This window comes from Anabas testudineus, chromosome 22, assembly GCF_900324465.2.
Source record: "Anabas testudineus chromosome 22, fAnaTes1.2, whole genome shotgun sequence".
Taxonomy (NCBI): domain Eukaryota; kingdom Metazoa; phylum Chordata; class Actinopteri; order Anabantiformes; family Anabantidae; genus Anabas; species Anabas testudineus.
Window position 1 is genome coordinate 5,514,653 of NC_046630.1, and position 26,650 is coordinate 5,541,302.

Below are 26,650 nucleotides of genomic sequence, written 5' to 3' on the forward strand. Positions count from 1 at the left end.
CACAAAACGGGAGGGTATGCCATGGGTAAAGTGCAGTTTGTGGATGATTAGTTCTCCCAGAGATAATATGTAATAGTTGTACAGATTCATAATAAAACTCTTAATATCCCATAATATTAAACTAATAACTCCTAGGATTAAATTAGACACATGAAGCTGCTATAAATCTTCATCTAAGTGCACATATGCATACACAACAACATGTTGCATGACAAATAACACAGCACAACAAACGCCGTTTATTTCACAACTGTTTATTCAAAACTCAGTAGATGTACTGTAGAAGTGTTCTGCAGATGTTTACATGGTCAATGAATATAAGTTCCAGAGCGGATGACAGCCAGTTTGCAAAGTAAAAAATAGCTGGAAGGGACGAGGAGACTTTAACTGGGTGCTAAAGATGACCAGTCCACTGGTCACAGATCTTAATACTGACTTTCTTTCTAACTACGACTCATTCACCCTGGGTAACCCTTTACAGCAAATACAAAACAGGAACACAGAATGATTAGCGGTAATAATAACACGACAACACTGTCGTGTTCGAGTGTGGCTGTATTATTTGTGTCAGGCACCCTTTTATTTTAGATTAAACCATTAGAATTGCTCCGGTTTCTAACCATATTGTCAGTCTGCTGGTGGATTTCCACCTCTAAACTTTAAACTTAAAGGCTACTGCATGTCGGCCTAAAAGATACGATGGCAATTAACCAGGATCGTGCAATATCACACAAAGTACATTTACAAAATATCACTCATTCACAGTCAATGTGTAACATTCCCATGCTCAGATATGTTGCTGATCAATAATGAGTACTTGCAGAGCACTTATCATATGTCTTGAGCCACTTCATCCAAGTATTTTCCTTCAGCATTTCTACATGCCATAAACTCACCAAAACAGAAACCAAAAGCTCAATGCTGGTTCAAGCACAAACCTTAACTTAAATCACACACAGGCCTTAAGCTTTCAGTTGACGTACAGTAGGTTTTGCACCATTTTTTTGCTACAGAAAGTTAATCTAAATGAAAAATATAAGTTAAATAAATAAGAAACTGTGATTAAAAAGACACTTTTGTTACAGGTTTAGTAGCTCTGGGAGTGTCCCGATGGCACATAGGAGCAGTGTTGTTCTGTGCTCTAACAGTAGTATTAACAGCGCACCAAAGGCAAATAAAGAACTCCATAATGAGCAAAGACATTGTTCTCTCGGAAGTCAAAATGTCAGTAATATTTACAGACTTTAATTCACCGTTCGCCGTACCAATCTCCATGCCAGGCCCGGCTCGATTTCTGTGTTACTCATGCTGAAATAACTGGGATATGTCGTACGTTACTGTTATTGTTACCGTGTAAGTGGAGGCAAGGAGGAGCAGCAAATGATGATGCAGAGTAGTTGTGTATAGTATGAAGATGAGCAGCAGATGGACAGGGGGAGATTACGAACAGATATACAAGTGATAAAGAAAGGAAAAGGCAGCTAGACAGCGGGGATGGATGATGGTAAGTATGGAGAACGTGCAGAGAGAGAAGAAAACTAATGAGGGCAAAAAGAAAAAGAGAGGAGGATGGTGATGTTAGATGGGAGGAAGGTGAAGGTTCAGTATTCATCCTGGTCCAGGTGAGCTTGTTCGTCGAGGTCGTCATCTTCTGGGGGTGCAAAGCCTTCCTGAAATGCAGAAAACAAAAAAGGTTTAAGCTAGAAATTGTTATCTGCCACAGTACTGAAGTTTAAAACTTCATGACTCAACCAAAAATAAACAGCAATTAATCTTAGCATACATAAAAAACTACACTTCCCATTAAAATCTACCAGTGCACCCATGGAGATATGTCTGCCATTACAACTTTGCTTAGGTCCACATCCATCATATGCACCAATGCTCTAATGTAATGTTATCTTTCCTGTGTTTTAATTGTAATATCTGCTGTTTAAAGAATTCTACAGCATCCAGTCGTCTCTGCCGAGATGTTATTACAGACCTGCCTCAGCTAACCACGGCGCCACGTTATCTGTTGCCTAACCCACAACTGTCTTGGAGGCTTTTGAAAAATTACCTAAACATATAGTGAGCCAGAAGCTATAATCCAGTTTCTTTTGTAATATCTTATCATAAGTATCCGTGTGATTTAAAAATTTAAATTCCACTTCTACAGTGAATTCCCTCTGACAAAACAAAATGCAAATTGTAATGGTGCATTGCAGCCTGGATTTGTTGTAGGCAGTGCGTATATACTGTACCTCTGTTGCGTAGAGAATGTCGATTATCCTGCTGAGGATGGGGTTGTTTTCACTCTCGTGTTCCTGGCAGATCAACTCAATGTCCCGTAGTTTGCTGAAGTAGAAGTCTCTTTCCTTCTCTAGTCCGTCTACAGTCAGCTTCAACTCCATCAGCTTAGAAAGGAAAGAAAAACGTGTTTACACTGATAGTTTCTGCAAACTGTACATGATGAATGAGCTTTATACTGGACAGAAAGACAGTAAGGTAAAGAAAACTAGGCTCACAACCTCTTAAAACTGCAGTATTCTTAAATTTGTTTTTAATTTTATCAGAGAAATAACTTTGAACTCCGGGAATCCACAAACATGAGCAGCTAAAAACAATGCAGTTTACGGCTCTTTATCTTCTCCACAAAGCTCTTACCTGTTGATTTAGCTCCATGACCTCAGCATCACTTCCCCCATTTCTAGATAAAGATGGATTCTTCCTCATGGCCGGAGTGTTGTGTTGGACCCGCTGTGGTGTTGGCATGTTTTTGGGAACTGTTGGAGATGTCCTCTGTGGTCCTGGATTGGTCAGAGATGGTGACAGATATTGAGTATTTGCATTGAAACAGTTCAACTGCAATTGTTTTGGCTTTTTAGCAATTGTGGCGATGGATTCAGCACATTATAGAGAGCTGATGTCATCAGCTTGCAGCATAATGTTGTGCCTTTGATTTGCTATTCTGTGTACCGGGCATTTCAAAGTGAAGGCACAAATTTAGATTGCCAGCTCACAAAAGTAAAATCCTACCAAATGTTAATCTTTTTTGAGCCAAAAACCAAACTCTATAAGTGCTTCAGGAGAGATATTTCAAATAAATTCAAAGACAAAACATGCCAACACGTTTGGAAGAAAATAAGGGGGCTATGGCTATCACAAAGCAGGCTTATGGCACAATACAAGTCAAATTAGATTGTTTGCCATGATTTTCAAGCAAAAAGCTTCACAGAGACCGAGCAACGTTGATCTGGCTGATGTTACTCCTGTTAGTCAAACTTTCTTTATGTCAGTCCGTCTTTCACAGGGATTAAGTCACTTGATGCAGGGCACTGCGGTACTTCTGTAGACATGAAGATTATTTAGAACAGAGAAGCCACGTTGTGACTGGAGAATCTGACTGGAGACGGGAGCTTTATGTAAACATCCACCAGTGACACCAGTCATAGCTACACGGTGTCATGTTGCTTATGGATGCTGAGCAGTGAGATGGATCTAAGAAGACAGCAGTCATTCTGTGAATCGTGCTGCTCACACCACTTGCTTGCAGGGAGCGCCTTTGAGCCATCCAAAGCTCAGCAAGACCGTGCAGCAAAGGCGAAACTGTTTGGTTTACCTGCGTTTCTCTTTGGTTTGTGGATAAAGTGATCACCTGGGTTGGGGGCAGGGGCCACGTCCTGCCCCTGTCTGGCTAGTAAAGGGTCGTACTCCTTCCCGTCGTAGTTGGCGTCAAAGAACTTCTTGAACCACTGCACGAATTCAAAGTTGTCCTGGAACTTCCCTTTTACAAGCTTCTCTACAGGAATTATCTGCAGAACAGAAACAGGACAGTTCTTATGTTGTTGTTATATCTACAAAATAGACAATTAGGGGCAGAAAGCAAGAATGATCTTATTATCAAAAGTATATAAAAGGATTCTGACTTTGTCAACACTCATCCTTTTAAAAGCTGCCTGAAGAACTTTGAAGTTGTGTATAAATTCATGCTCCAGCTTGGCTTGAAATTTGACCTTCTTCAGGAGGATACAACCTGGAAACAACATGTCCATGAACTGGCAATATGCCGCTCCTGCAATACACAAAGATACGACGATTAATTTCTCTTGTTTAGAACAGCTAGGGATTATTTATAGTACAGTGTTCGATTGACACTTCAGCCTTACCTGAACACAGCTGCTCAATCTTGGTGTAGGTGAGATGCAAGGAATCGTTGACCCATGCCAGCATGTCATGTCGGCTGAGGTTGTCAATAGACACAGATGTGGCGTACACATTCACTGCCATCCCCTACCTGCAACAGACGACGAGGAAAGAAAGAGCAGGTACAGTATTCAGCAATTTTCTATTTACCTGTCGATCTGTCGAATAGATCTTCACAAACTGGGTGAAAAGGTCAGGGGGCAATGAGACAGAAGAAGTCACAACAAAATTATAAATATATCAAACTCATTGAGTGATCTGCCAGCGACTGGCCACTGTATGTAAATGCACTGATTACTGTTATCATATGGTCAAAGTGGGATTGATCTCCTACATATTGAAGCTATGACACTTAGAAGCACGCAGAACTGATATTCAGGCTGCACCTAATGATCAGTTTCATTATTGTTCACAAAATAAAGTACTATATATGTTATACTATATATAATAGTATTTCTTATACAGGGTCCCCAGACATAAAGCCCACACAGATCTGTGACTCTGGCACATGGCAAATACTCTTGATTTCTGTCTGTAAACACAGTGTTTAGCGTCTTTAGTTTCAGTTTTAATCTCCACATGTGTTGTATGAGTATAATCCTCCCTAGATTAAACAGGAATATCCTGATGGTTGTGAGCAGCTTTCCACATCTGGCAGCTCCAGCCTTCTCTCTGCTCTCTTTGCTTTGCCTGCTACAACCTTCCAGCCGTGTCATGTCCAAATGGTTCTTGTAACACCTTGGCTGCAGTAAAAAAAAAACGCACACTCACAGGCAGGAGGACAGAGACTTCAAACAGTGGCTCTGTGCGTGCAGCTGGCAGTCTGGGAGAAATGACAGGATGCCTCTGCATTTCACACCAATAACAACTAAATCGCGCTCACCTGAAATCTGCACGACAGTGATTTTGGTGATAACACTAATAATAAACCTTGAGCAGCGCGCATTACGCCAGCATTCTCCCACAGGGCTTGGCTAGCCTGCAATTACACGATTCTATCCTGCAGCCATATGACCGAGAATAAACCCATTTATGAGACAAAACCACGCAGGAGCAGCTACATTCACAAGGCGCCGACCTTGCAGTGGGTGTAATTACGGATAAATATGGATTATTGTGTCGAGAGCGGCGCACGACAGGAAAAGTCAATCCATTCTCCAACAACCAGCCGGGCCTTTGCGAGAGCTTCAGTAAAGACTGCAGCAAAATCCCGAGCGCAAAACGCAGGAGTGGAGACATTTCAAGCCTGAGCTGGGAACAATATGTGTGGCCGTTTAAATGGGTGCCTTTTGGTTAAAAAGCCGCAACGCTGGTTGTGCTCTCTCCTAGCGGCCCCCTCTACAGGCCTCCCCGAATACCTCAGGATTGTCAGTGCATGGGAAATATCCTGCGTGCATGGGAATAAAACACAGCTCCCCCGCGTTTACGCGTTCACAAGCGCAAAAGGAGAAGACAGCAGCACGGAGCGCGTTAGAGGATCCTCGGTGCGTTCATACTCACTGTGTTGTGGAGTGTGTTGTTATCACGCTGGCAGTTTTCCGTATGTCAGTGCCCGTCGCTGGCGTCGTTGTCAGACCCTGCGCGGTGCAGTGCTTGGTAACGGGCCGCCCTGTCTGGAGCTGCAACAATCCAGCTCCCAGTGCGCCTGCGCCCGACTCCATGCTGTTAAAGGTTCATTATAAATAGGACTCTGGCCTGTTCCAGCTAAGAGACACATGATGCGTCTGCTTGGGTTTTAGGCCTGCTAGTGTGGTTTTAGTGAGGTCTACACACACATACACAAAACCTATGTTAATGTTTTGTGTGAGTCCCTTTCCTTTAAGAAAATTACACGTTGGTTCTGCATCCAGCAGCTTTATCAAAATCTATAAATCTAATGTTTTTATTAACTGATGAACTGTTTGGTATGAAATGTTAGAAGTTACTGAAAAATGCTGAAATGTATTTTCAGGTTTCAGCAGAAAACCCAAAGAAGTCTGATTTACAGTGACATGAAACAGACAAAATGAGATCATCCCTGTAGTGGACACAAAGAGGCTGGAGTTTTGCTTTAACACGGATTAAATGATGAACTGGTTATTAAAATAGTTGATTATTTTACTGCTGATTGACTAATTACATAAACTGTAATAACAGTGTAAAACACTCACATTACAGTCATTTATTATCTGATGAAGAACAACCATAAAGACCTCGAATGCTAGTGGAAAAAGTATGTGAACGTCTGGAATAATGACCTTAAAAAGCTAATTAAAGTCAGGTGAGGAAATTAGTTTGGAGATGTGGACTAGAGCTTCTTTGACTGAAATAAGAAAACATTTAAACTTTTTGAGTTTGTTCCGCACAAGTCTACAGTTAAACAATCTACAAATGGAGAAACTTTGGGACTGTGGCTACTCTACCAGGAGGTGGGTGGCCAGTCAAAATGACCCCAACAGCACAAGAAACACTCATCACTGAGGTCCAGAAACAACCCCGAGTGACAGCTAAAGATTTGAAGGCATCATTGGAACTGGCTAACATCTGTGTTCATGAGTCTACAGTAGGTAAAACATTCAACTAGTTTCTATAGCTTCAACTAGTTATTAATTTTTATACTTTTTCTTGCTGTATATTGAATCCAACATCTGTGAAAGCTCATTCATATCAAGATCAGAAATAGGCTATTTAAAGTGCTAAAAGTAAAATAACTTGTTCTGTAGTAAATAAGCAAGATTTATTTTTTGTAGTAAGAAATAAAAACTCTGCTGTAGAATAGTCTTTTTTTTTGTATTTGTGCAACGTTGGGACTAAAACGGTTACTGATGACACTGCAAACAACTTGTACTGCTGTTTTGTAAGCTGTTGTGAATAAAATGTCTGGGAATCACACATAAGTGTAGTGTAGTAAACATGTAGCAATCAGATTCAGGGTTCAGCTGGAGATTTCATTGTGGTTTATTTGCACTCAAATCATGTGATAAAGAGCTGCAAGAAGAAATAAAGAGAGAAGAGGAATTCAATGTGTTGACACATTGTTCAGCACCAGTGTACATTAGGGGGGAGAAGACACAAAAAGAGTCACTGGAGCTTCTAAACATCAGTAGCATGAGGTTCTTCTGATCATAACAGGGTCTAAATGTGGTCAAAAGGTGTGTGCATCCCTGTTCAGACTGCAGTGTGGACAGAAATACAACAAAAACAGTAACTAAGACAATTATACACATCTCTAGAGAAAAACAAACAATAAAAGTACAGTAGTTAAGACCTTGAAAAAGTATCAGTGCTTTCATCCCTTAAGAAACGGCATTCCTCAACTAACATTTCAGCTGTGACGGTGCGCCACTGTGACCTACTCCGTGCTTCACAGTGCTGTGTTACATTGGAAGTAGGAAGTCAGAGGAACATTTTAAATCTGCCCTTTCAGAAATCAACATGTCTGTAGCGGCAGTGTGGGAAGGTGTCAGTGTCCTCGGGTGAGACAAAGGCAGTCTGGGTGAGGCTTTTTGCTCTCTGTGGACAATGAACATGATCACAAGGATTGCTGTGCAGATGTGCAACATTAGTGCTTCCTACAGTAGTTCTAAGTACTACCATGCACAGTACACACAGCAAAGGTTCATTCACATTTGGTAGGGGTGAAACAGAAGTCTATTCTGCTATAAGGCTGTAAACATGATCTGAAATGCTAATCTGACAAAAACTACTGCACAAATACGTCATTCTTATTTAGGAAATACATCTAATGCAGCAGTATCAAAGGAAAACAACACAAATAATGCGATATAAAAAATAAATATACAAACACATTTAAATGGTTAGCTTGCATTATGTTATTTTTCATTAACGGGTCAATTACATTTATTTTTTAAATAACTGACATGTCAATGTCATGCTGACACCCTAGTAATAATTTATTACTTTTCATTCGTTGTGGCTCGCAGTAAAAAGACATTTGTGACATTAACTCATGTAAAAAGGCATCTAAATAGTACATGATACAAGTGCAAAATAGTTTTTTACAGTGAGGTAACACAATCGCATCATAAAAACCAATCTCACCTTTAAATTCCTAAAACTATTAGTAAGATATTTTCCCCTAATGTGATCCAAAAGCCAAAGGAAATCACTGACAGCTCAATTTTATCTTCTGCTTGTATTTGGTAACAAAGCCCCCGGGAGGCTAATTTGTGATTTGTGACAATGGGCTAAAATTAAAATTTGGTTGCTATAACCACTTAATATAAGTCTTCATTGATCCACATTCCAATAACATTACATACAGTTCAGTGTTTTACAATCCTAGGTAACTGTGCTGAGTTTGAAATGAAAACTTGACTTCTGTACCCCCACACAGATTCTAAGCTTACGGAAAGGGAAACGAGTCGTCTCGCTTGGTCATATGTTTCCCCTCAGGTGTCGTTCTTTCGCTTTGTTTGACGGTTACCAGATCCCGCTGGATCGGCCTCCAGGAGGAGCGAGGATCCTGGCGGAGGATCTCTTTGGAATGTTGTCATCAATCTGGGCACCTGGAAAAGCAGAGAACAACAGGATCACATGGATTAGTATTTACAGTATGTGTAGAGCATTTGTATTTTCATATATGAAAAGGCTTTGTAAACAGCTTATGTTAAATCCTAAACTGTTCCAGTGAGATTTAGGCAGTGCAGCTTACTTTTAAAGCTGGACTCAGACCTTTTATGGTTACTAGCAAATGCTGGAATGTACAGTATAATAGTATACTGCTATGTTTAATAATAGGTGCCTTTATAATAAGAATGATGTTTATAAACTGAGAAAACTGTGTTGTCTTATTATGTAAAACAAACCCTGGAATGTCAAAGATATTCAAATAATATATAATAACATATACTATCCTCCACAGCTGATGTAGCATTTACATAGGGCTGAGTTACTTTACCTACAGCGCCCTCATCAGGCCAATCATTGCATTTTGTAAAGGCCTGAACAGCAGTAGTCAAATCCAGCAGTCAAGGTTTTATCCAAATTATACCAGTTACATATAAAAACAGACATTTCCTCATACGTCAGATCCTTCTGTCAGTCTCTTGTGGTTCTCTTCTCACCAGACAAGCTGAAGCTAGACTCATGGAGGTCCCTCACGCCCCCATGCCTGGTGCAGGGGCGTGTCGGAGTGTCCAGATCTGATGCTCCAAAGTCCCTCTTTGATGAGTTGACCACTGCAACGACATCACCCGTGTAGGGCTCCCGCTCCACAGCTTTCACTGCCTGGCACTAGTGGGAAACACGACACCACACAGGCACAGGTTAATGAACACTACAATAAACTGTGTCTTGTTCTATTTTACTGCTTTATGTTAAACTTTGTTAGAAGATCAGAACCAATTAATATAAGAAATAAAAAAAAATTGAAGTGGGGGGCAAATACTTTCTCACACAACTGTACATTATCCTGTTTTAGTCATGTCATCATGATCTTACTGTTACCATAGCTAAGCTACTGATCACATCAGCACCTGCACTTTCTGTCTGATACCTTTTCCCTCTGAACCATCTTCTTGTAGAGGTAGTCTGGGAAGGTTCTCAGTGGGCAGAACTTTCCAGAGCCCTCGGCACATGTGAATATGCCATTTTCATAGACCAGACGCCCACGGCTGATGGTGACCAGGGGGACACCGTGACAACGGAGACCTTCGTACAGGTTTATATCTCCTCCCTGCACCTGGTTCTCCACAGAAATGGTTCTGTATACAGAGATGAAAGAAAGACATGACCCAGTTTAGTGAGACTAAAACCTCATCAGCCTGTGAGATGTGGGGTGATAGTTGCAGTCAGACAGGCTGGTCGATGACAGGACAGATCGAGTTTCATACTTGGATCCCTCGGGGTCCCAGACCACTATATCAGCATCTGCTCCTGGGATGATCCGGCCTTTCCTGGGGTAGAGGTTGTAGATCTTGGCTGCATTTGAGCTTGTGACTGCTACAAAGCGATTCTCATCCATTTTACCTCCAATCTGTGAATTATAACCAAAACATACTGTAGTTTAAAATAGGTTTGTTATCTTTGGGTCAATGCATGCACAAAGTCTGACTGAATGAACGAATGCACCAAATGCAGGAGCAGATGTGAGCTACACATACCACTCCTTTCTCCCAAATGACACTCATGCGATCCTGAATGCCTGGGAGTCCATGAGGGATTTTGGTGAAGTCATCCTTGCCCATGGCTCTCTGTTTGATGGTGAACGGGCGGTGGTCAGACGTCAGAACATTCAGAGTATCACTGCAGACAAGGCAGAGTAAAAGAGGAGGTCCCATTTAGACTTTTCATCAGTAGAAGAAACCAGAACTCGCTCACATTATGTTACAGTAAATAGTAAATGTGAAATTTTATTATCTTTTCCCTACTTTCCAAGCAGGCTCATTAGGAAGTTGGGAGTGCTGGGATCCAGGCGAAGAGGAGGCACAGTAACGTGGGCAGCAGCATAGGCCCAGTCCTGGTGATAGTACTGCATACCGTTCAGCACAGCATGAGCGATAGTTGTTTCCCCGTGGACCACCTTACCTGTGGACAAACAGTTTAATTGAGTTACACGCTTAGTTAAATGTCAGTGAGAAGAAGGCAGAGATTAACCAAGCAATACAAGCGTATAAATATATGAAAACCCAACTCTTAAATGTTTTATTTGTATGATGTTAAAAGAAATTATGATAGGAATTAGGTCTCACCTTGCATCTTAGCTGTAGCCAATTCATCTCCTGCAGACATGCTGGACACATTGACCAAATAGATTGGGCAGTGGGCCTAAGAGAAACACGCACAAGAGGTTTACAATCATTTAAAAAATATATATTGTGTTTTGACTACTTTGTATTTCTATGTTTGTGCTAGAGAGAGATCCTACTCACCCTGTTGGCGATGGTAATTGCCCTGTGAGTTGCCTCTGCTTCCATCTGTATAGAAACAGAATATTGCATGAAACCTGGACTTCATCAAAATATAATTTCGCTTACAGACAGGACAGGAACAAACTGATTATCATACCTCTTCAGGCCTGCTGATTTCAATTCCCTCCGGGCCACTAATGCCCAGGTCCAATGTTTCCTTTGCACCCTGCAGGTGAGAGATTGGAAACAATTCAGTCTAATTATTTTTAAATGAACAGAAATCTTTAATGAGAAGGCGAAATTGTTTTCTCTCACCTCTGCCACCAGCTCCCCATTCTCAGCATGCACTCTTGCTATTGCGCCGATGTCCTTACAGTGCTGCAGGGCCTGGAAGAGCTCGCTGTCTCTCAGCATGAACATGTCCTTATAGGCCATGAACATCTGAAAGGAATTCACTCCTTTCTCTCTCACCAGCTTCTCCATCTCAGCTCGCACCTGCAGGATGAGACAGCAGAACTGAGCGCCAGAACACCTCTCAACCTACAAGCTATTCTTTGCATTTTGCATTGTCAGTATGGCAGGACTCTTCTATTTTAACCATGTTCATCTGCACATATATGAGGCTGAAAGCTACAGAACATGCAAACGTCATCTATGCTCTAGAAGAGTAATAGAAGTAGACTGGGAGAAATAATCTTGAGGTACCTTGGGTCCCCACCAAGTCACTCCTACATGCAGAGCGTAGTCACAGCAGGATTTGGAGTCTGCCGAGCTGCGGCACTTCTCATAGGCTTCCAACAACGACTCATTCCTGTCTGGCAGAACATGTCCAATCACCATTGTTGTACCGCCAGCTAGGGCCGCCTAGAAGACATGCACACAGTGGTGCTCAGTCAGTCAGACACTAACAGTGAATGTAGCTTGTTATTCTGGTGATAATTAATTTGAACTGAACTGAGATCTTTCAAAGTGTAACCTGTTTCATTTAGACTTTCTCAATCAACTGCAGTGTGATGCTTTAATGAACTGAGGTTGACAGAACAGAGAATCAGTTAAATTAATTAAAAAGAATATAAAACAGAAGCATTAAGTGACTTTACAGAAAAGGATATTGATTCATTAAGCTCATAAATTCAGGCCATTAATGCTCTTCTGTATGATTATTTGCAGATGACTGCTAAAGGAAATCTGACACCACTTCACAGTGTGTTATTTAAGAGTGCAATAAGAATTTAAAGCTCCATCCTCCCCCCCAAAAAAATCACAATTAAATAAGACAAACAACCGAAAACAGAGTATTTTTTGTGTATAAGTACATGCTTCACTGAGCATATGTCAGCTGACCCTAGAGAGTTGAGTAGTGTGTAGTGTGTAGTGTGTAGTGGGTAGGAAGACGGGGGGGTGGGTCTGAGAACCATTGTCTCCAAACACAATGGCGGGAGTGAAAAGGCTTTGCGGCAGTCTTTGCAGCAGCCCCCTGGTTTCCATGGAAACAGATACTGATCTGCATTTGTACCCAGGCTTTTTTTTTTTTTTTTTGGAGCACAGCAGCAGCGAAGGAGAGGCGAGGAGGGAGGCGAGGAGAGGGATGAGGGGAGGGTGGACAGTGTCTGTCACCAGCATCTACCAGTCTGTCCAGTCACTAAAACAACTAAAGCCCAGCATCCGTCATCTCTCAGCTTGCATTGTCTCCAAGTGCTACAGAGTGATGAGTCATGGTGCCCTGAAGCGGAGAGGGGTATCCCAGTCTTATCAGCACCTATGACGACTTCACTCCGGTCTGTCTGGCAGCAATAACTAAAGCAAAGTGCCATATCATCCTTATGATCATGCTGGTGGAACAGAATCTACTAACCTGACACACTTATAGGAATAAATGCACAAAGCTAAAGAATAGAGAGCTCCTGTATGTAGATAGTCTGCTTAACAATAATAAGAAAAGCAATAAAACGAGAAAAACATCATTTTTGAGAGAATAAAACAAGAGAATTATTGTTTAAAAAGAAATTAAATGATTGTCACATCACTAATGAGGTCACTGCCAAAATGTATGCCTTAGCTAAAACTGTCTCTATCACACCTGCCTATTTTCACTTTTAACATGCTGTTTTCATTATGTTAATTCTTTATTTTTCTATAGCAATTGTTCCACCGTGTTATTTCATATTTTACTTTGGAAGCAGGAGCAGTACTGCCCAAAATAAACATCATCTTTGATCCTATAAGTATCAAGAAAGACGTCTCGTCGCATCAAAGAAAAAAACAAATCAGCATCACTGACATCTTGGCTAAAATGAACACCAGAGAAAAAAGTTCTGTTGATTTTTATCTGGTTTACAAAACAACACATTTGTGATCATCAGCAGTATTAAAAGTCGGGGCACAGTTAAATTTAGTAGAAAAACTGGACTCAATAAAGATTCCTGTTTGCTCATCAGGTTAAAAAGTTCTACAATTAGGACAATGTCGCCTGTCCTACTTCCAATCTAAACTCTCTGTTCTTCTCTGTTCTTTCTATTTCCAGTTGGACATCACCTTGGTGCCGCTGTAGTAGTCGTCTGCCGTGATGGCGTTCATAAAGCTCTCCTCCAGGTGGACACTGGTGTCGATGCCCCCGGGGAGGACCAGTTTGCCTGAGGCGTCGATCACTTTGGCCCCACCTGGGATCATGAGCTCCTTCCCCACCTGCTGAATGATACCGTTCTCGATGTAGACGTCAGCCTCCTGGGTGCAGTCGTCGTTCACCACCTTGCCACCCTTTATCAGGATCCGCACCATCGCTGAGCTGGAAGACATGGCTATAGCTCTGTAAAGAAGAGAGCAACGTGGCAATATGAGGGATGCAACACAGTAAATCAACAAGCTAGAGCGCAAACAAACATGTAAATTTCTACAAGAAACAAACTTAAAAGTACCTCATTCTGAGACCGTGAAGCAAAACTACAGAAGAGAGAGGAGGATCAGTGCGGCTGCTCTGAGACCAGTCTGTCAGGCTGTGACTGACCTCAGCTACACGACTGAGTAGGCTGTGTCAGTCGCCGCCTGTGACCTGACGTCGCAGTGGACAGTGTTGTAGTGGTAAACAGAAAGACGCTGAGTCCAGTTGTGGATCACAATAAGGCACATGAGAGTTAACAAGGCCTTTTCTGAAAAGGCTGAAGCAGCACAGCACTGCTTACAATAGAGCCATATAGAAACAATGCCTGTGGCTGAAAATGGGCATTAAGATCATTGTACCATGTTACAACATGTAGTTTTGTGGTTACAAAACCATCTTAAATTTAGTGCAGGATAGGGGTGTGCTGGGACCAATGATGCTGGGATGTTAGTATTTCTTTTTTCCTCTGTGCTCCACTCTGTTCTAGTCTCAATAAACCAAAAATCAGTCAAAATCACACAGAAAACAATGAAAAACTACAACTAGAACCTGTTTGTTTCCACTGTTACTGTCACAACATGTGATTCAAGTGCTTCATTAGCTCTTAACAAAGAGACAAGCTCCAGGATGTGGATCTTCACTTTTTGCATCACTGTATTAATGATGTGGTGTGATGTATGTGTGTCCGTCCCTGCGTGCTTGCGTGCATGTGTGCGTGCAGGATCCGTACGTATGAGGGTGCGGCAACTTTACTGCATGGCATGGACTCCTTCACACATCCTGATCTGATGAGTATTCCTGAATATTCACGCACAAATACCAACAGGCTGCAGGTTTGAAAGGGAGAAACACTCAATATCTCCCCTGTTTCCACCTCAGCCTGGACACAGCGACGAGCTCTAACAGCTGAAGTTATCATATCCAGGGCCTGGAGCTGCTAGTAAACAGATGAGCTTACGATGCACATTAAACCCGTTTAAATAACTACATTAAACATATATTATTACAAATTCACTGAGCTACAGTTGCACATATTGCGCCATAGCATTTAGGATTATAAAGTACGTGGCCTGGTAAAATATTAATTAAATTTCTTTGTAGTAATGTGGAAATCTATTAAATCCCTACATGCAATCTAAAGCATTTGTGAATTAGTGTCAATCAGAATGATTTTTTCCGGTAAACGTGGTGATTTCGCTGCAGAAGTGTGAAAGCAGTGAAATGATGACACTTGTATTAGTGCGACTTGACACAAAGAAACCGGTCTCCATCCGCTGTGCACGGCTCAGCCTTCATTATCGACCTAGAAACCGCCTTCCCAACTCTCAGTCCGCCCCAGACCCTCCTCTCCCCCCCTCACAGTGGGGATCAGAGTAATATCTCACAGCCATAAGTGACCTCACGTTATAATAACACAGGTGGTGCAGCTGCACCTCAGGGTGTGTATAGTTCCTGGGAGCAGACACCCAGACGTGCAGCCAGAGGGCATGGACAACACCGTCTGCAGGCTCCAGCAGAGGATTTCCACACAGACGGAGCCGCTGCAGCCAACTACTGAGAATAAAGCTGATGATGAGCACAACATACCTCCTCTAGGGGCCTGATGCTGATGCTGATGCTGCTCCACTCGGCTCTCTGGTTACTTTCTGACAGAGACGCAACACAAGCCAGGGATGGCACTTCCCAAGCAGATACACACACCAGATGGATGCCTTCCTGGCCGGTCCGGGACCAGCAGACCGCAGCATCATCAACGTCAAGTCAGCACGATAACTATAGCAGTACTTCCGGCTGAGAATTTCAAAATAAAACCCCAAAAGGCATTCCTTGCAACTTCTTTTACAGTTGAGTTATTTAGTAGCTGACAAACACAAGTCAATTAGGTTGTAAATAGTGGATTATAAAAACGTTTGTTTGTCTGGTGATATCTTGATACATAATAATCGGTAAAACTAGACTTTTACTTTACTTTGTTATCATTTTGGTTATTATATTATATTATATGTTTTGGCATATATGTTCATTCATTATGGTAAAATATATGCACATGCAATATTGATTCTGTTGGACAAACTATTATTTAAGCATTGTTAGTTGTGCTTTATTAGTGTAATTGTATGTGTCATGTTTGTCTTGTCTTGTTGTAATGCTGCCATCTTCGCCCTCAGAATGAACCTGTTAACCTCCACAACACTCCCACTTGGTTAAATTAAGCCTACTTAAAAAAATAAACATGCAGCACTTATTGATCTTAATGTGCATTTGCAGGAACCCACTTTGAACTCGTTTTTATCCCTTTACTGTGAGCAGTGCTCCTGTTTTCCGGTACAACTCTGTCTCTGTGTGGGTGACTTAACGGAGCTCGCAGCATCCAGGCCGTGCGTCGGTGTGAAGCTCCAATCAGCAGCGCTGAATGAAGGCTTGGTCCCAGAAGCATCCAATTACTGCGGACACTAGGCGTGTCCAGTCCGAGGAGGCTGTACCACTATGAGAGGTGGAGGGTGACAGAAGGATCAGTGCATGATGGATTTTTATAGTCTCTATTATCATACAGTTAAAAGCTTTAATGTCTCTGTCTAATTTTTAATTGCATGTGTTATTGACTGAGTCTTTCCTGTGTGTTATCTTATATGATCTGGGTTTTTATCTGCACAATAATATCCATAAACAAATAATAAACAAAAAGTAATATTTTAACAACAATATGGCTTTAGTAGGAAATGTAAGAGTAAGTCCACAAAGTCTTTCTGAGGGCTGCATGAAAATGTGCAAAAAAAACATGTTCGGGTCTGATCAGAACGGCGCTGCAGGGCAACTCCCTTATTGTGGAGCACTGAAAATGGTGGAGACCCAGGTGCCAAGACATTGATGAACAAAGGCCCTGCTGGGAGGCATGATGGCATGGAAACTGGAGCTGAATATTGATGTTCACATCTCCTCTATCATCCTCCTGACAATTAGAAGTTGAAACAGAGTCGTGAGATGAGACGAGGTTTTAATGTGAGGCCTTAAAAATGATGAGGGTGTTAATCACTTTAATGTAGAGTAAACCTAAATTTGGGCTTGTAGTAAGTTAAATGTTCTTTACAAGACTGGATACAAAACTATGATAAAATGGTGTTTTCTATAATAATGCTGATATCTAAAATGAGGTGCAGATTGCAGCACCCAGGTAGAGAACCAACGCTCAAATAGATGATGTTGTATTTGTATCTTTTCTAAAAACTATACTTCTTAACAGAGGTATACATAATAATATACAGTACAACCCTGATAGGTTTGTGTAAAAGAGAACTAAAACCAGAATTCAAATAATTTAACACCTGTAAATTCAATTGATTTCAAATGATATCAAATACATAGTATATTGAATTTCATTTGTTTAAACTCTTTGCAAATCATTGCATTCTGTTGTTGTTCATGATTCCCACAGCCTCAACCTTTTTTGAGACAGTCTCCACACACCATAGGTTAACAATCTTATGTACTGTACGTCTGTAAAACACTTGCTCTTTAATCTTTAGGCAAATGCATAAACATGTCGTCTGTCATGGGATACTGCTTAAAGATCTGCAGGATGCATGAAGGTGACAAGTCTCCCTGTTTCAACAAAAATTAAGGTCTTAATTATGATGATAATCACTTAATACTATCTCAAAATTCACATTTGTATGGTATTGTAGTAACCTATATGCTGTATAGGCCTAGAGTTTACAAATACTGGGTAAGATTAGAAAAATAATGTAAATAAGAAATTGCAGTTGTATGTTAAAAAAAAAAGACAGGAGGGGTCAGATTTTTGCACAAAAACAAAACATTTATTCAAGTGTTCTCCAGTACAAGTACATACGGAGCCTTTATCTTCTCTCTGGACACTGAACGTAAGTATGGGGGGTGGGGGATAAAAGTGGAGAATGACTGCTACATTGGCTGTACGAACTGGTCTTAAGGAAAAGCGTATAGGCCGTAAAACAGTTATGACAGAAAGAAAGTCTCACAGAGTGTCAACAGTATCACCAAATATAGACTTATTGACCTGCCTTGAACAATAAAAATGAAATGTTGTTTCTGATAAAAGAAAAAGAAAAAGAAAGCAGACGAACGAACAAATAAGCATCAATTCAAAACAACAATCTGAAAACAGACATGGAGACTATTACGCCATGGAATGTAGGATTAAGAAGCGATGTGTATTAAGCATACATTATGCTACAGTAAGTTATTACAATTTTTTTTCTCACGATTTTCCCACAGATAAGCACCAACTACAGCAATCTCTAGTCTAAAACAATATAGGAAACCTTTCATTATTTGTTATCCTTATTTTTTCAAGTACAAAGTTAGAATGCCTTTGTTAACATATTTATATAAATGAAATAATAATTATTTTCCGTTACTATAAGGAACTTAAAAACAGTCATTGTCAATGTTTATTTCTCCTCCAATCCAATATATTTTTCTTGATTAGATAAAATGTTTAGCACCATCGGAAACACCTACAATCCATCTTTTTCAAATTCTTACAAAAGAAACTGAAGCAAAAAAAAAAAAACAAAACAAAAAAAACACCACCACGTAGGGCTGTGCGGTGAAGTTGAGACCGTTCATCTGTCCATAGGCCACTGTTCAATTCACATGACATTAAATCTGGATTCACTTGACACAAACAAATAGTTACGGATAAAAAAAAAAAAAAAAAAAAAGGTTGACTTGGAGTCTTCCTACTAATTTATGCTCAAAGCAAGTTTTGAATCAAATTTCTGACTTGATTTTTATTTGTAACCTAAGATTTGTTTTTCTAATTTCATGATATATATTAGCAAAGAATTATATTTGTACATCTTATATGTAAAAAAAAAAAAAAGATTAAAACAAATTGAAACAGCAACTGGAAAACTCTATGTACAAAATGTACAAACATGAGGGGATGTTAAGTATCGTAGGAGGAGGGGGAGATAACATCTGGTTAAAATATCCTGGAGCACAGGACCTCGCATTGAGCCTGCTGTGCATGGACAAAATGATGGCAATAAGGTCACTTAAGAAATTAATAACATTAAGAAATTAAATTTCAAATTTTGAATCTTAAATATGATATAGATAAGCGATAGCATCTGTTTTTATTACCCTCTTTATTCTTTAAGTGCCGACATCTTTGTTGAACACTGTGTCAGTTTTTCGTTTTGACAAACTGCTGCCTAAATCCTCCATATTCAGCTTTGAGGTTACAATCAAGAGAATTGAGTTTGTGAAAGCAATCCAAAATTTGGATCAGCACTTAAATTTGTCAACATGACGACTATTTACTATTTATCAGGGAAATAGCTGAGGCCTAGCTGTCCTTCATAAGGGACAAAATATTGTACAAAGCACAAGACACAGCTCTTTAACTGTGTCTTACATTTTACAGTCTTAAAAGAAATAGACATTCTTTGAAGATAGGTTGTAACATACTGTGTCGCTGCTTTAAAACAGAGAACAATATTGATGAATTTAAAAAGGGAAAAGGTTGCGGGGTTACGAATGTCAATCCATCTACTGCACACTGAATCATATAACATGGGTTTCACATATCAAAATCCATTTTTCCACTTCTATTGGCACAGCCCTACTGTATACGAAAAGTATTACACGAGGGTAGATCAGTTCACACGATAAAACAAAACCAAAAGAACAATTCACAAGAACCTATATTTTTTTTAAAATATCAAGAAAAAAAAAGAAAGTATACGTATAAAAGTGCTTTATAATGTTGATAAAACAGCACAAAATTGCTATAAAAAGGTAGAAGAACTTTGTGAAGCCGCACCATATTGTTGAGGAGTTGCACCTGACAGTTTTTCAGTTTAGAGAGGTGGAAGTTGAGGAGGGGAGTTACCCGGCCTGGTCACCCTCCCTCCCTCCAGCCACCACACTTACTAACAGTTGTACAGTAATGTCATTGGTCAGGATGAAACTAGAAAAAAGTAGCTCACCACAGACGTTGATCTTAAGTTTTTTTGTTTTTTTTTGTTAGTTTTTTTTTCTTTTTTTGAATGACAGAAAACATCATTTCCCATGTGGCCAGCTTCACTTTCTGTTTGTGCAGATCCAGGCGGTGAGCCCGAGTGTAGCAAGGCTGAGAGATTAAATGAGCACCAGTACAAATCAAACTGTATAAAAGCTGTAAAATGCAGACAAGAAGACGATGCTCTACTTTGCAGTCTTACTGTCTGCCACTCCAAGTTGAGGTGAACGGCACAGGAGATTTTTTTTTTTCATTAAGAGTAAAAACATCAAACATGTTTTTTTTTTCCAGCAACAGGTTAAAGAGCTCTGTATTGTCTAAAGAGTTGTGGTGCCACATGGGCTATGATGTTTCTCATCATCTTGGAGCACCATGGTATTGTAACCATATTACAGTAGTACCTTTATTACCTTCAGTTGTGTATAGAAACTGTAAACAAAGAGGTATATGTGATCTGGTGTTTTGGATTCTCAGAGACACAGCTCTCCTGACACTGAGGAAAAATCGCCTTTCTCTTCACATCTCTGTGAGGCTCAGTAGCTGGAAGCATGGCTGCACTGCAGGTGGGAATCTGGCAGCCTTGACGTACAGTACGCTCACACTGCAGAAATATTTCACATATCTCAAAACCACTGTCTATCTTTCCGATGTTTCCCACTGCACAGACATCTCTTTTAAAAATACATATTTAGCACTTTTCTGTCTCAGTGTCTTGAGAAGAAAGCATAGTCTCAAGTATAGCTTGCACATACAAATCAACAATACTTGATAACACTGATAAAAGGTGAAAATTAAATAGAATTACAATTGAAATACAAGAAATAATGTGAAATGTACGTCACTGTCTCACTTGCAAATTATACATGAGTATAACTCGAGGATCAAGGCTCTTATTTCTAATCACAACATACAGCTGCAGTTCCTAAAATGGTTCTGAGCGAGTTTCTTGCTGCTCAAACACAGGCAAAGTAATCTTTGAGTGGTGCAAACAGGTGGCGGATAACCGGGACGCTCCATGATCGGCCCAGGAGCCTCTGCCTCGCCAGTCGACTCATGTTGGACACGTCCGTATAGTGGACTGGAAAGCCAAAGACCCTGACGAGAGCAACGAGTCAGAACATGGCTTTTAAAATAACCAGTGGAAGAGACAGACGAGGACCAGAATAGGGAAGGGCGCGGTAAAAATTATCTTAAAGAAAGAAAAGAACAGTGAAAGATTATTTATCTGGATATGTTTACATACCTCTCCATCTCAGTGCACCAGAGAATGTCTTCCTTCTCATTCATGTAGACGGGGAAGTGCTGGTCTTTGCCCTGCTTGATGGAATTAGACCTGGTTGTGATGGTCCTCACCTTGTCAAACTGAACAAAATAGAAAATGAGAGAATTTTCTTTAAGTGGTCAGATTGGTCACATTTATTTTTAATAATAATAAGTAACGAGACAGAATTATACATTTTCTCAAAAGATATCCATTATTTACAAAATCATTAGTTCATATAACATATCACATGAAGTACCTTAGCTGTCCTGCCATGCTCTAAGCAGTCCTGGAGGTCCAGCCTGTCAGTGCACATCGCAGATAAAGGCCTGAAAAAGACAACGAATATGAATCATCATTAGTTTTTTAATCTATGACTTTGTTTATAAAGCTTTGTAATGCACATGACTGATGACAGACAAAACAGAAGTGAATACTATTTCTATTAGGTGTAATGAAAACCCATGAAGCTACGTGTGACATAGGATCAAATATTCTCCACAATACACCGATGCAACAATGGGAACTGACTGCTACATATCTGAAATCACAACTGAACGACGAATCCTAGGACTAAATCCATAATAATGTCAACGGTGACTCGTTAAATGAAGCAACTTGTTCATGTGATATGTTGTTTTCCATTGATGTACGGCGAAGGCTGCTGCTTCCCTCACCATTCACCCACCAACCTGTTCATCCCGGGAAGATTACCCCAAAAGTAGCGAGCACGGTGGGCAGCAGACACTTCCTTGGCATCAATCATCACTGGGTTGCACTAAAATTCAAGTAGCAGAAGAAAAAATATGCATCAATCAGACAGAAACCATAAGGAAGATGCTGCCAAAGCTTACTGTATCTCTGACAGGACACTATATGCTGAGCAAAAGTCAGTACTTACATTAAACATATCAATTTACATTTGTTGCATGAAGATTAAGAGTATCAGTGTTCCTTCTTAATGATCTATGGTTACTCAGTTTATTTATTCAACTCCTCAAGATCATCTCAAGACCTTACACAATTACACAGAAAACCCATAAATTCCACTTGAGCAGCACTAGGCGACAGTGGAGAGGAAAACTCCCTTTAACGGAAGAAACCTCCAGCAGAATCAGGCGCGGAGCGCTTGGGTAAATGGGAGGAGGAGAGAGAAAAGACGAGCTAGAAAAAACAGCAGACAAAACACTGGGCAGGTTGCGAGAGCCAGTAGCTGGACACTGGACAAATACAGCTCTGAGGCCGAGGATACCTGCAGAAATGTATAGAGAGAGGGAGACAGAGAGGAGGAAGCACAACTACAGAAGAGAGAAGACACTAAGTTAATGACATGCAATTATGGCATATACATGAATAGAAGAGATTAGTGGGGAGGAGGCATTAAGGAGTTACTGGGACATCATATTAAGAGGGAATAACAGCACAGAACCTTGCAGATCTCTGTAATTGTCTTTTTTATGCATGGAAGACTCATATTAACAAGAACATTTATCATTTGATAGATAAGGTTTGATCCAACCTCATGCTTATCCTTTAATTCCAATGACACCTTACAGTCTCTGTGATAACCTATATGGACCTATAGTTTCAAATGCAGCTCTGAGATCTAACTATTGTCTGATGATGAGAAAAGATCATTAGGGACTTTCACACACTAAAAAACACCAGGATTTAATGCCACAAGGAGGAATTAACCTTCTGCAACAAGTTTCACATCAAACTGTGTATATAGTTGAATGAATTAGTTGAAGCGTGCTGTGTCTGGTCATGGCTTCCAGACTTACATCAACAGGTTATTGCAAGTTCAGTTAGCAGGAATGAGTACAATCAATGAAGAAGCAGACCTCTAAAAACCGAGATATGTCCCTCTTATCGCTGACACCCATGGCAACCACATTTTCAAAGAGCCAGAAGAAAGGTCGGTCATCCCCCTGCTTTGGCCGAGCCTCGTGGAGCAGCCGGTAAAACTCAAAGAACAGGCGACCGGTGCCCTCTACAGGACAGAGACAATCATTAAACAGTGTTGTATAGTGAAGACACACGTAGTACTGCTCATGTTACAGTGATTTATCTATTCACATTATTATTGCTTTCAGCAAGACCAAGTGAATTAATGAACTTCCAAAACAATATCATGAACAGAAAATCCAACATCAAACATGTTCAGACTTACCAAACAGACCTTTTCTAGCAGGATTGACTATTGAGAGGTCATTGCATGGGCTTCCACCTATCACCAGGTCAAAAGGACCCCACTCGTGTATCTGTATACAGATAAGAGACAGAGTCAGAACTTCAAATATCAAATAAATGAATGACTGACTACACTCTTTACTTTACACTCTTTCTATAACTTTGAGAGGAACATAAGTTAGGAAAATAATTATTGTGATGGTTAAAATATTAATGAAATATACATTTATTGCACAGTTTGGGTTTAAAACTATACTTATATAATTTGAAGGCATTGGTTTTGCACAGTGTAAACTACTGAAAAAGACCATGTACTTGCAAAAACCAGCAGACTCACATGTTTGCGTGTGACGTTCCTCACATCACCAACGTACATGATGCGACCCTGATGCCGAACGATACCCACAGTGATGGAGTCCTCACATACTTCAGATGCTACATAGCGATCTACTTGGATTCCAAGTTCTTTTAGCACCAGCAGTCCTGCAAAGAAGACAGAAAACGTAGACTGATGTCTGGCTCTAGAGCTGCTCCTGAATGAAAACGATCATTCAAATCCTCCCTTTACATTGTCTGCAACATGCCCCATCCCGATATAATGTACTCCTATGAATCATGTATTGACTAGTGAGGTCTTAAAGCTACTATGGCAGAGACAGTCAACAACATTACTACTGGTTGTAGTAGTGCAACAAGCAAAATATAAATATATTGATGTTTATTGCTCAATAAGTGTAAAATCTTGATGTTTATCTACTAAGGATGACAAAAATGTAGTGTGAGCAAAAACGTGTTGCACACATATAGATATTAGACATTTGGTGTAAACTGATACTAAGAACATTTCACGGAGATGTAGAGAAAGGTGATTCTTGTCTAACCTGTTGCTATACCATCAAATAGCGACAGGACACGAATGGGCCTCCTTTTCTCCACCATGACTGGGGGGTAAAGCTTTGGAGGATCCTGAAATAAAACACCAATAGAGTGGGGGTAGAAAATGAGACACAAAGAAAAAAAAGACCCCTCAGTGAGACAGTTAATGGGATCTGCAGCCTAAAGGTGCACACTTACAAAATCTTGGTCGTGATTATTTGCAAAGAAGTGCTGGAGGCGGCTGGGCCAGTCAGTGCGACGCTCCAACAGACCAAACACACCCTTCTGACCACACATAAAGCAGTTCCACGGGTCCTCCTTGATGGCTGCATGAGCTGCTCCCTGACCAACAAGCAGGTCCACACACTCCACACAGAAACACCTGAAAACAGGCCACGGAAAAGAAGAGAATAGGAGGGCTGGCAAAGTCGCACTGCAACTATTGTTTTTCTCACTATGATCTTAAACAGTGATGAATTTGTTTGTTTCATGTTTCATTGTCTGTATCATCAAATTCGAAAAACAATAAATAGGAAAACCTTAAGCATAAAATATGCTCTGAAGGACGCTGTCCAGTACATGACTGGCAATTCTCTTCTTAGCTTCTAAATCAATCAAAGGTCAGAAACAGACCACAGAGTCACAGTCTCTGTCATGTTTGTATTATACTTCTATAAGACCCTGTTTAAACGATTTTTAATGAGGTTTGGGAGTTTTGAAAGGCAGCGAGTTATCAACTAAATGTCATCAAAATGTCAAATGCCAACTTCTAAACACAGCAAACCATTGTTTACAGATTGGTCAATGCACAGACAAGGCTCAGTCTGTCCTCAATGGTATTCTTAGTGCGAGATACTCGATAAGACTATTTCCTCGTCGTCAACTGAGAGACAACCGCACTTTAAATAACATAAATATTCGTCATACAGAGATTGTTAATATTATGTTTCAGATTAGAAAAACGGAGTAAATACAAAAATACAATAATAAACTGCATATTGTGGACATACTGCATATAAAAATCTACAAATTTCCTGTTTAGATTTAAAGCACCATTTAACAGAGGTACCTAAGTATATTACAGGTAACTTGCTTGTTACTGGAAAACTGTCTTTGAGGTGGAAAAAGTTAATTGGAACATCCTGCAGTTTAAGATACCATCAAACTACTAACTACAATAAACACAAAATGACATAATATATTTATTATTACTCAGCAGAATGCTCACCGACAACAGTTGTTGTTTCCACACATGAGCACCTCTCGGCCTCCGCAGCAGATTGTGCAGTATGACTGATAACCATCGTCATCATATTGATATGCACATTCTAAGAAGCAGTTCTGTGAAAAACAGTAGTGCAAAGTCAGAAATACTTCCAGGATATTATTAGATTCGTTTCCAGGCTTCTAATGACCTCTATCACGGCTTACCTTACAGCTCTGGCACATTCCTCCAGCAAACAGTGGATGCTCGAGGCTAACATTCAAACTTCCACAGGAGATACAGATGTCTGCAGAAAGAGGAGCAGTGGAAGTCAGAAAGGTGTAAACACTCGAACTTCACACCTCAGTGGAATTATTTGAACAGCTGTGACACGAGATCTAATGAGCTTAGCTTGAATGTGTGTAGGAAGCACACAAGGAGGCTGGTAATGCATGTAGCAAAGATCACAGCAATGTTTTTTCTTATTGTGCACTGATATATCGTCTTATTAACATAGAGACAAACACTTCTGCTGCTATGCTTGTCATCAACAAGGGCAAATGTAAAGTGCCTAGGTGTACATCCCCTGAGAGCCCCCCCAGTGCTGCCACAAACTGCAGCACACAGAGGACTCATCACTTACCCTCTATGCTGCGGCACTTTTGTCTCACTTCATGAACAAGCCGCTCTGAAAATACAACAGAAGACACACCTGATGAAAAATGTAGGTTAACAAAATCCACATTCATTTGTTAAAATCGACAGATGAACATTTGTCTCTTAAGCTTGTTTTTGTATTTATTCCAGAAATATGAATTAATAAAGATCTGAAAGGTTAACACGACAGTTCATCTTTAACGTATCGTGATGCCATCATCTGTAAAACCCCTAAAACTACTGCACAATTAAAAATGGTATATAAATACATGAGTGAATGTTTTTAAATGCAGATGCAACATAATTTTACGCTAGAGTTTGGAAATCATTGATTGATTAATTATAATTTAATTTAACAAGCATGAACTGAATTCCAGATTATAGTGTCTCTGAGAAATAAACTAAGAGGAACCTGTATTAAAGGACATTTACATTTATTGTGTACAACTACTACAGGCAGTACACACGAGTCTTTTGTAAATAATTACTTCCAGCACGCCAATGTTCCTCTCAGAAAATATTGTTAAAAGCAAATAAA

General features: G+C 40.2%; 3 protein-coding genes across 9 annotated transcripts in view; all 3 read right to left on the minus strand.

Annotated features, from left to right (window-relative positions):
• Positions 1-1,015: 1,015 nt before the first annotated feature.
• mapre3a (microtubule-associated protein, RP/EB family, member 3a) lies at positions 1,016-5,811 on the minus strand. Its single transcript, XM_026339477.1, has 7 exons — positions 5,686-5,811; positions 4,149-4,276; positions 3,909-4,054; positions 3,638-3,794; positions 2,647-2,789; positions 2,244-2,396; positions 1,016-1,670 (listed from the first exon to the last, which is right to left on the minus strand). The coding sequence occupies exons 2-7, from the start codon at positions 4,267-4,269 to the stop codon at positions 1,602-1,604; spliced, it is 789 nt and encodes a 262-aa protein (XP_026195262.1). The 5' UTR covers positions 4,270-4,276; positions 5,686-5,811; the 3' UTR covers positions 1,016-1,601.
• Positions 5,812-7,112: 1,301 nt separating this feature from the next.
• On the minus strand, positions 7,113-15,633 carry dpysl5a (dihydropyrimidinase like 5a). The gene is made up of 13 exons (XM_026339434.1): positions 15,502-15,633; positions 13,572-13,842; positions 11,742-11,900; positions 11,352-11,531; positions 11,194-11,262; positions 11,058-11,102; positions 10,878-10,953; positions 10,557-10,713; positions 10,290-10,431; positions 10,020-10,162; positions 9,683-9,890; positions 9,252-9,420; positions 7,113-8,693 (listed from the first exon to the last, which is right to left on the minus strand). The coding sequence occupies exons 2-13, from the start codon at positions 13,830-13,832 to the stop codon at positions 8,608-8,610; spliced, it is 1,695 nt and encodes a 564-aa protein (XP_026195219.1). The 5' UTR covers positions 13,833-13,842; positions 15,502-15,633; the 3' UTR covers positions 7,113-8,607.
• A 2,077-nt stretch (positions 15,634-17,710) lies between these two features.
• The window catches only part of LOC113147977 (DNA (cytosine-5)-methyltransferase 3A-like), a 33,486-nt gene continuing 24,546 nt past the window's right edge, over positions 17,711-26,650 (minus strand). For 3 of the 7 annotated variants that reach the window (XM_026339378.1, XM_026339382.1, XM_026339377.1), the window contains 12 exons: positions 26,099-26,143; positions 25,683-25,762; positions 25,480-25,592; positions 24,450-24,633; positions 24,257-24,341; positions 23,713-23,858; positions 23,356-23,446; positions 23,027-23,175; positions 21,860-21,960; positions 21,442-21,511; positions 21,165-21,283; positions 17,711-21,016 (listed from right to left, as the gene is read on the minus strand). In XM_026339378.1, coding sequence (XP_026195163.1) covers positions 20,875-21,016; positions 21,165-21,283; positions 21,442-21,511; positions 21,860-21,960; positions 23,027-23,175; positions 23,356-23,446; positions 23,713-23,858; positions 24,257-24,341; positions 24,450-24,633; positions 25,480-25,592; positions 25,683-25,762; positions 26,099-26,143 — 1,325 coding nt within the window. In that variant the 3' untranslated portion in view covers positions 17,711-20,874. The remainder of the gene's footprint in view (positions 21,017-21,164; positions 21,284-21,441; positions 21,512-21,859; positions 21,961-23,026; positions 23,176-23,355; positions 23,447-23,712; positions 23,859-24,256; positions 24,342-24,449; positions 24,634-25,479; positions 25,593-25,682; positions 25,763-26,098; positions 26,144-26,650) is intronic. The other 4 variants (XM_026339383.1, XM_026339380.1, XM_026339381.1 and 1 more) reach the window with 3 other exon arrangements.

Bases quoted from the DNA above. Each gene is read 5' to 3' on its own strand.
- dpysl5a (XM_026339434.1), bottom strand. From the start codon at position 13,832: ATGTCTTCCAGCTCAGCGATGGTGCGGATCCTGATAAAGGGTGGCAAG. The intron at 11,103-11,193 runs GTATGATAATCA...GTTTCTATACAG, and splicing joins AAATCAGCAGGCCTGAAGAG to ATGGAAGCAGAGGCAACTCA. The intron at 10,954-11,057 runs GTGAGTAGGATC...TGTTTCTCTTAG, and splicing joins CAATTACCATCGCCAACAGG to GCCCACTGCCCAATCTATTT.
- mapre3a (XM_026339477.1), bottom strand. From the start codon at position 4,269: ATGGCAGTGAATGTGTACGCCACATCTGTGTCTATTGACAACCTCAGC. The intron at 4,055-4,148 runs GTAAGGCTGAAG...TGTGTATTGCAG, and splicing joins GATTGAGCAGCTGTGTTCAG to GAGCGGCATATTGCCAGTTC. The intron at 3,795-3,908 runs GTCAGAATCCTT...TCTGTTCTGCAG, and splicing joins AAAGGATGAGTGTTGACAAA to ATAATTCCTGTAGAGAAGCT.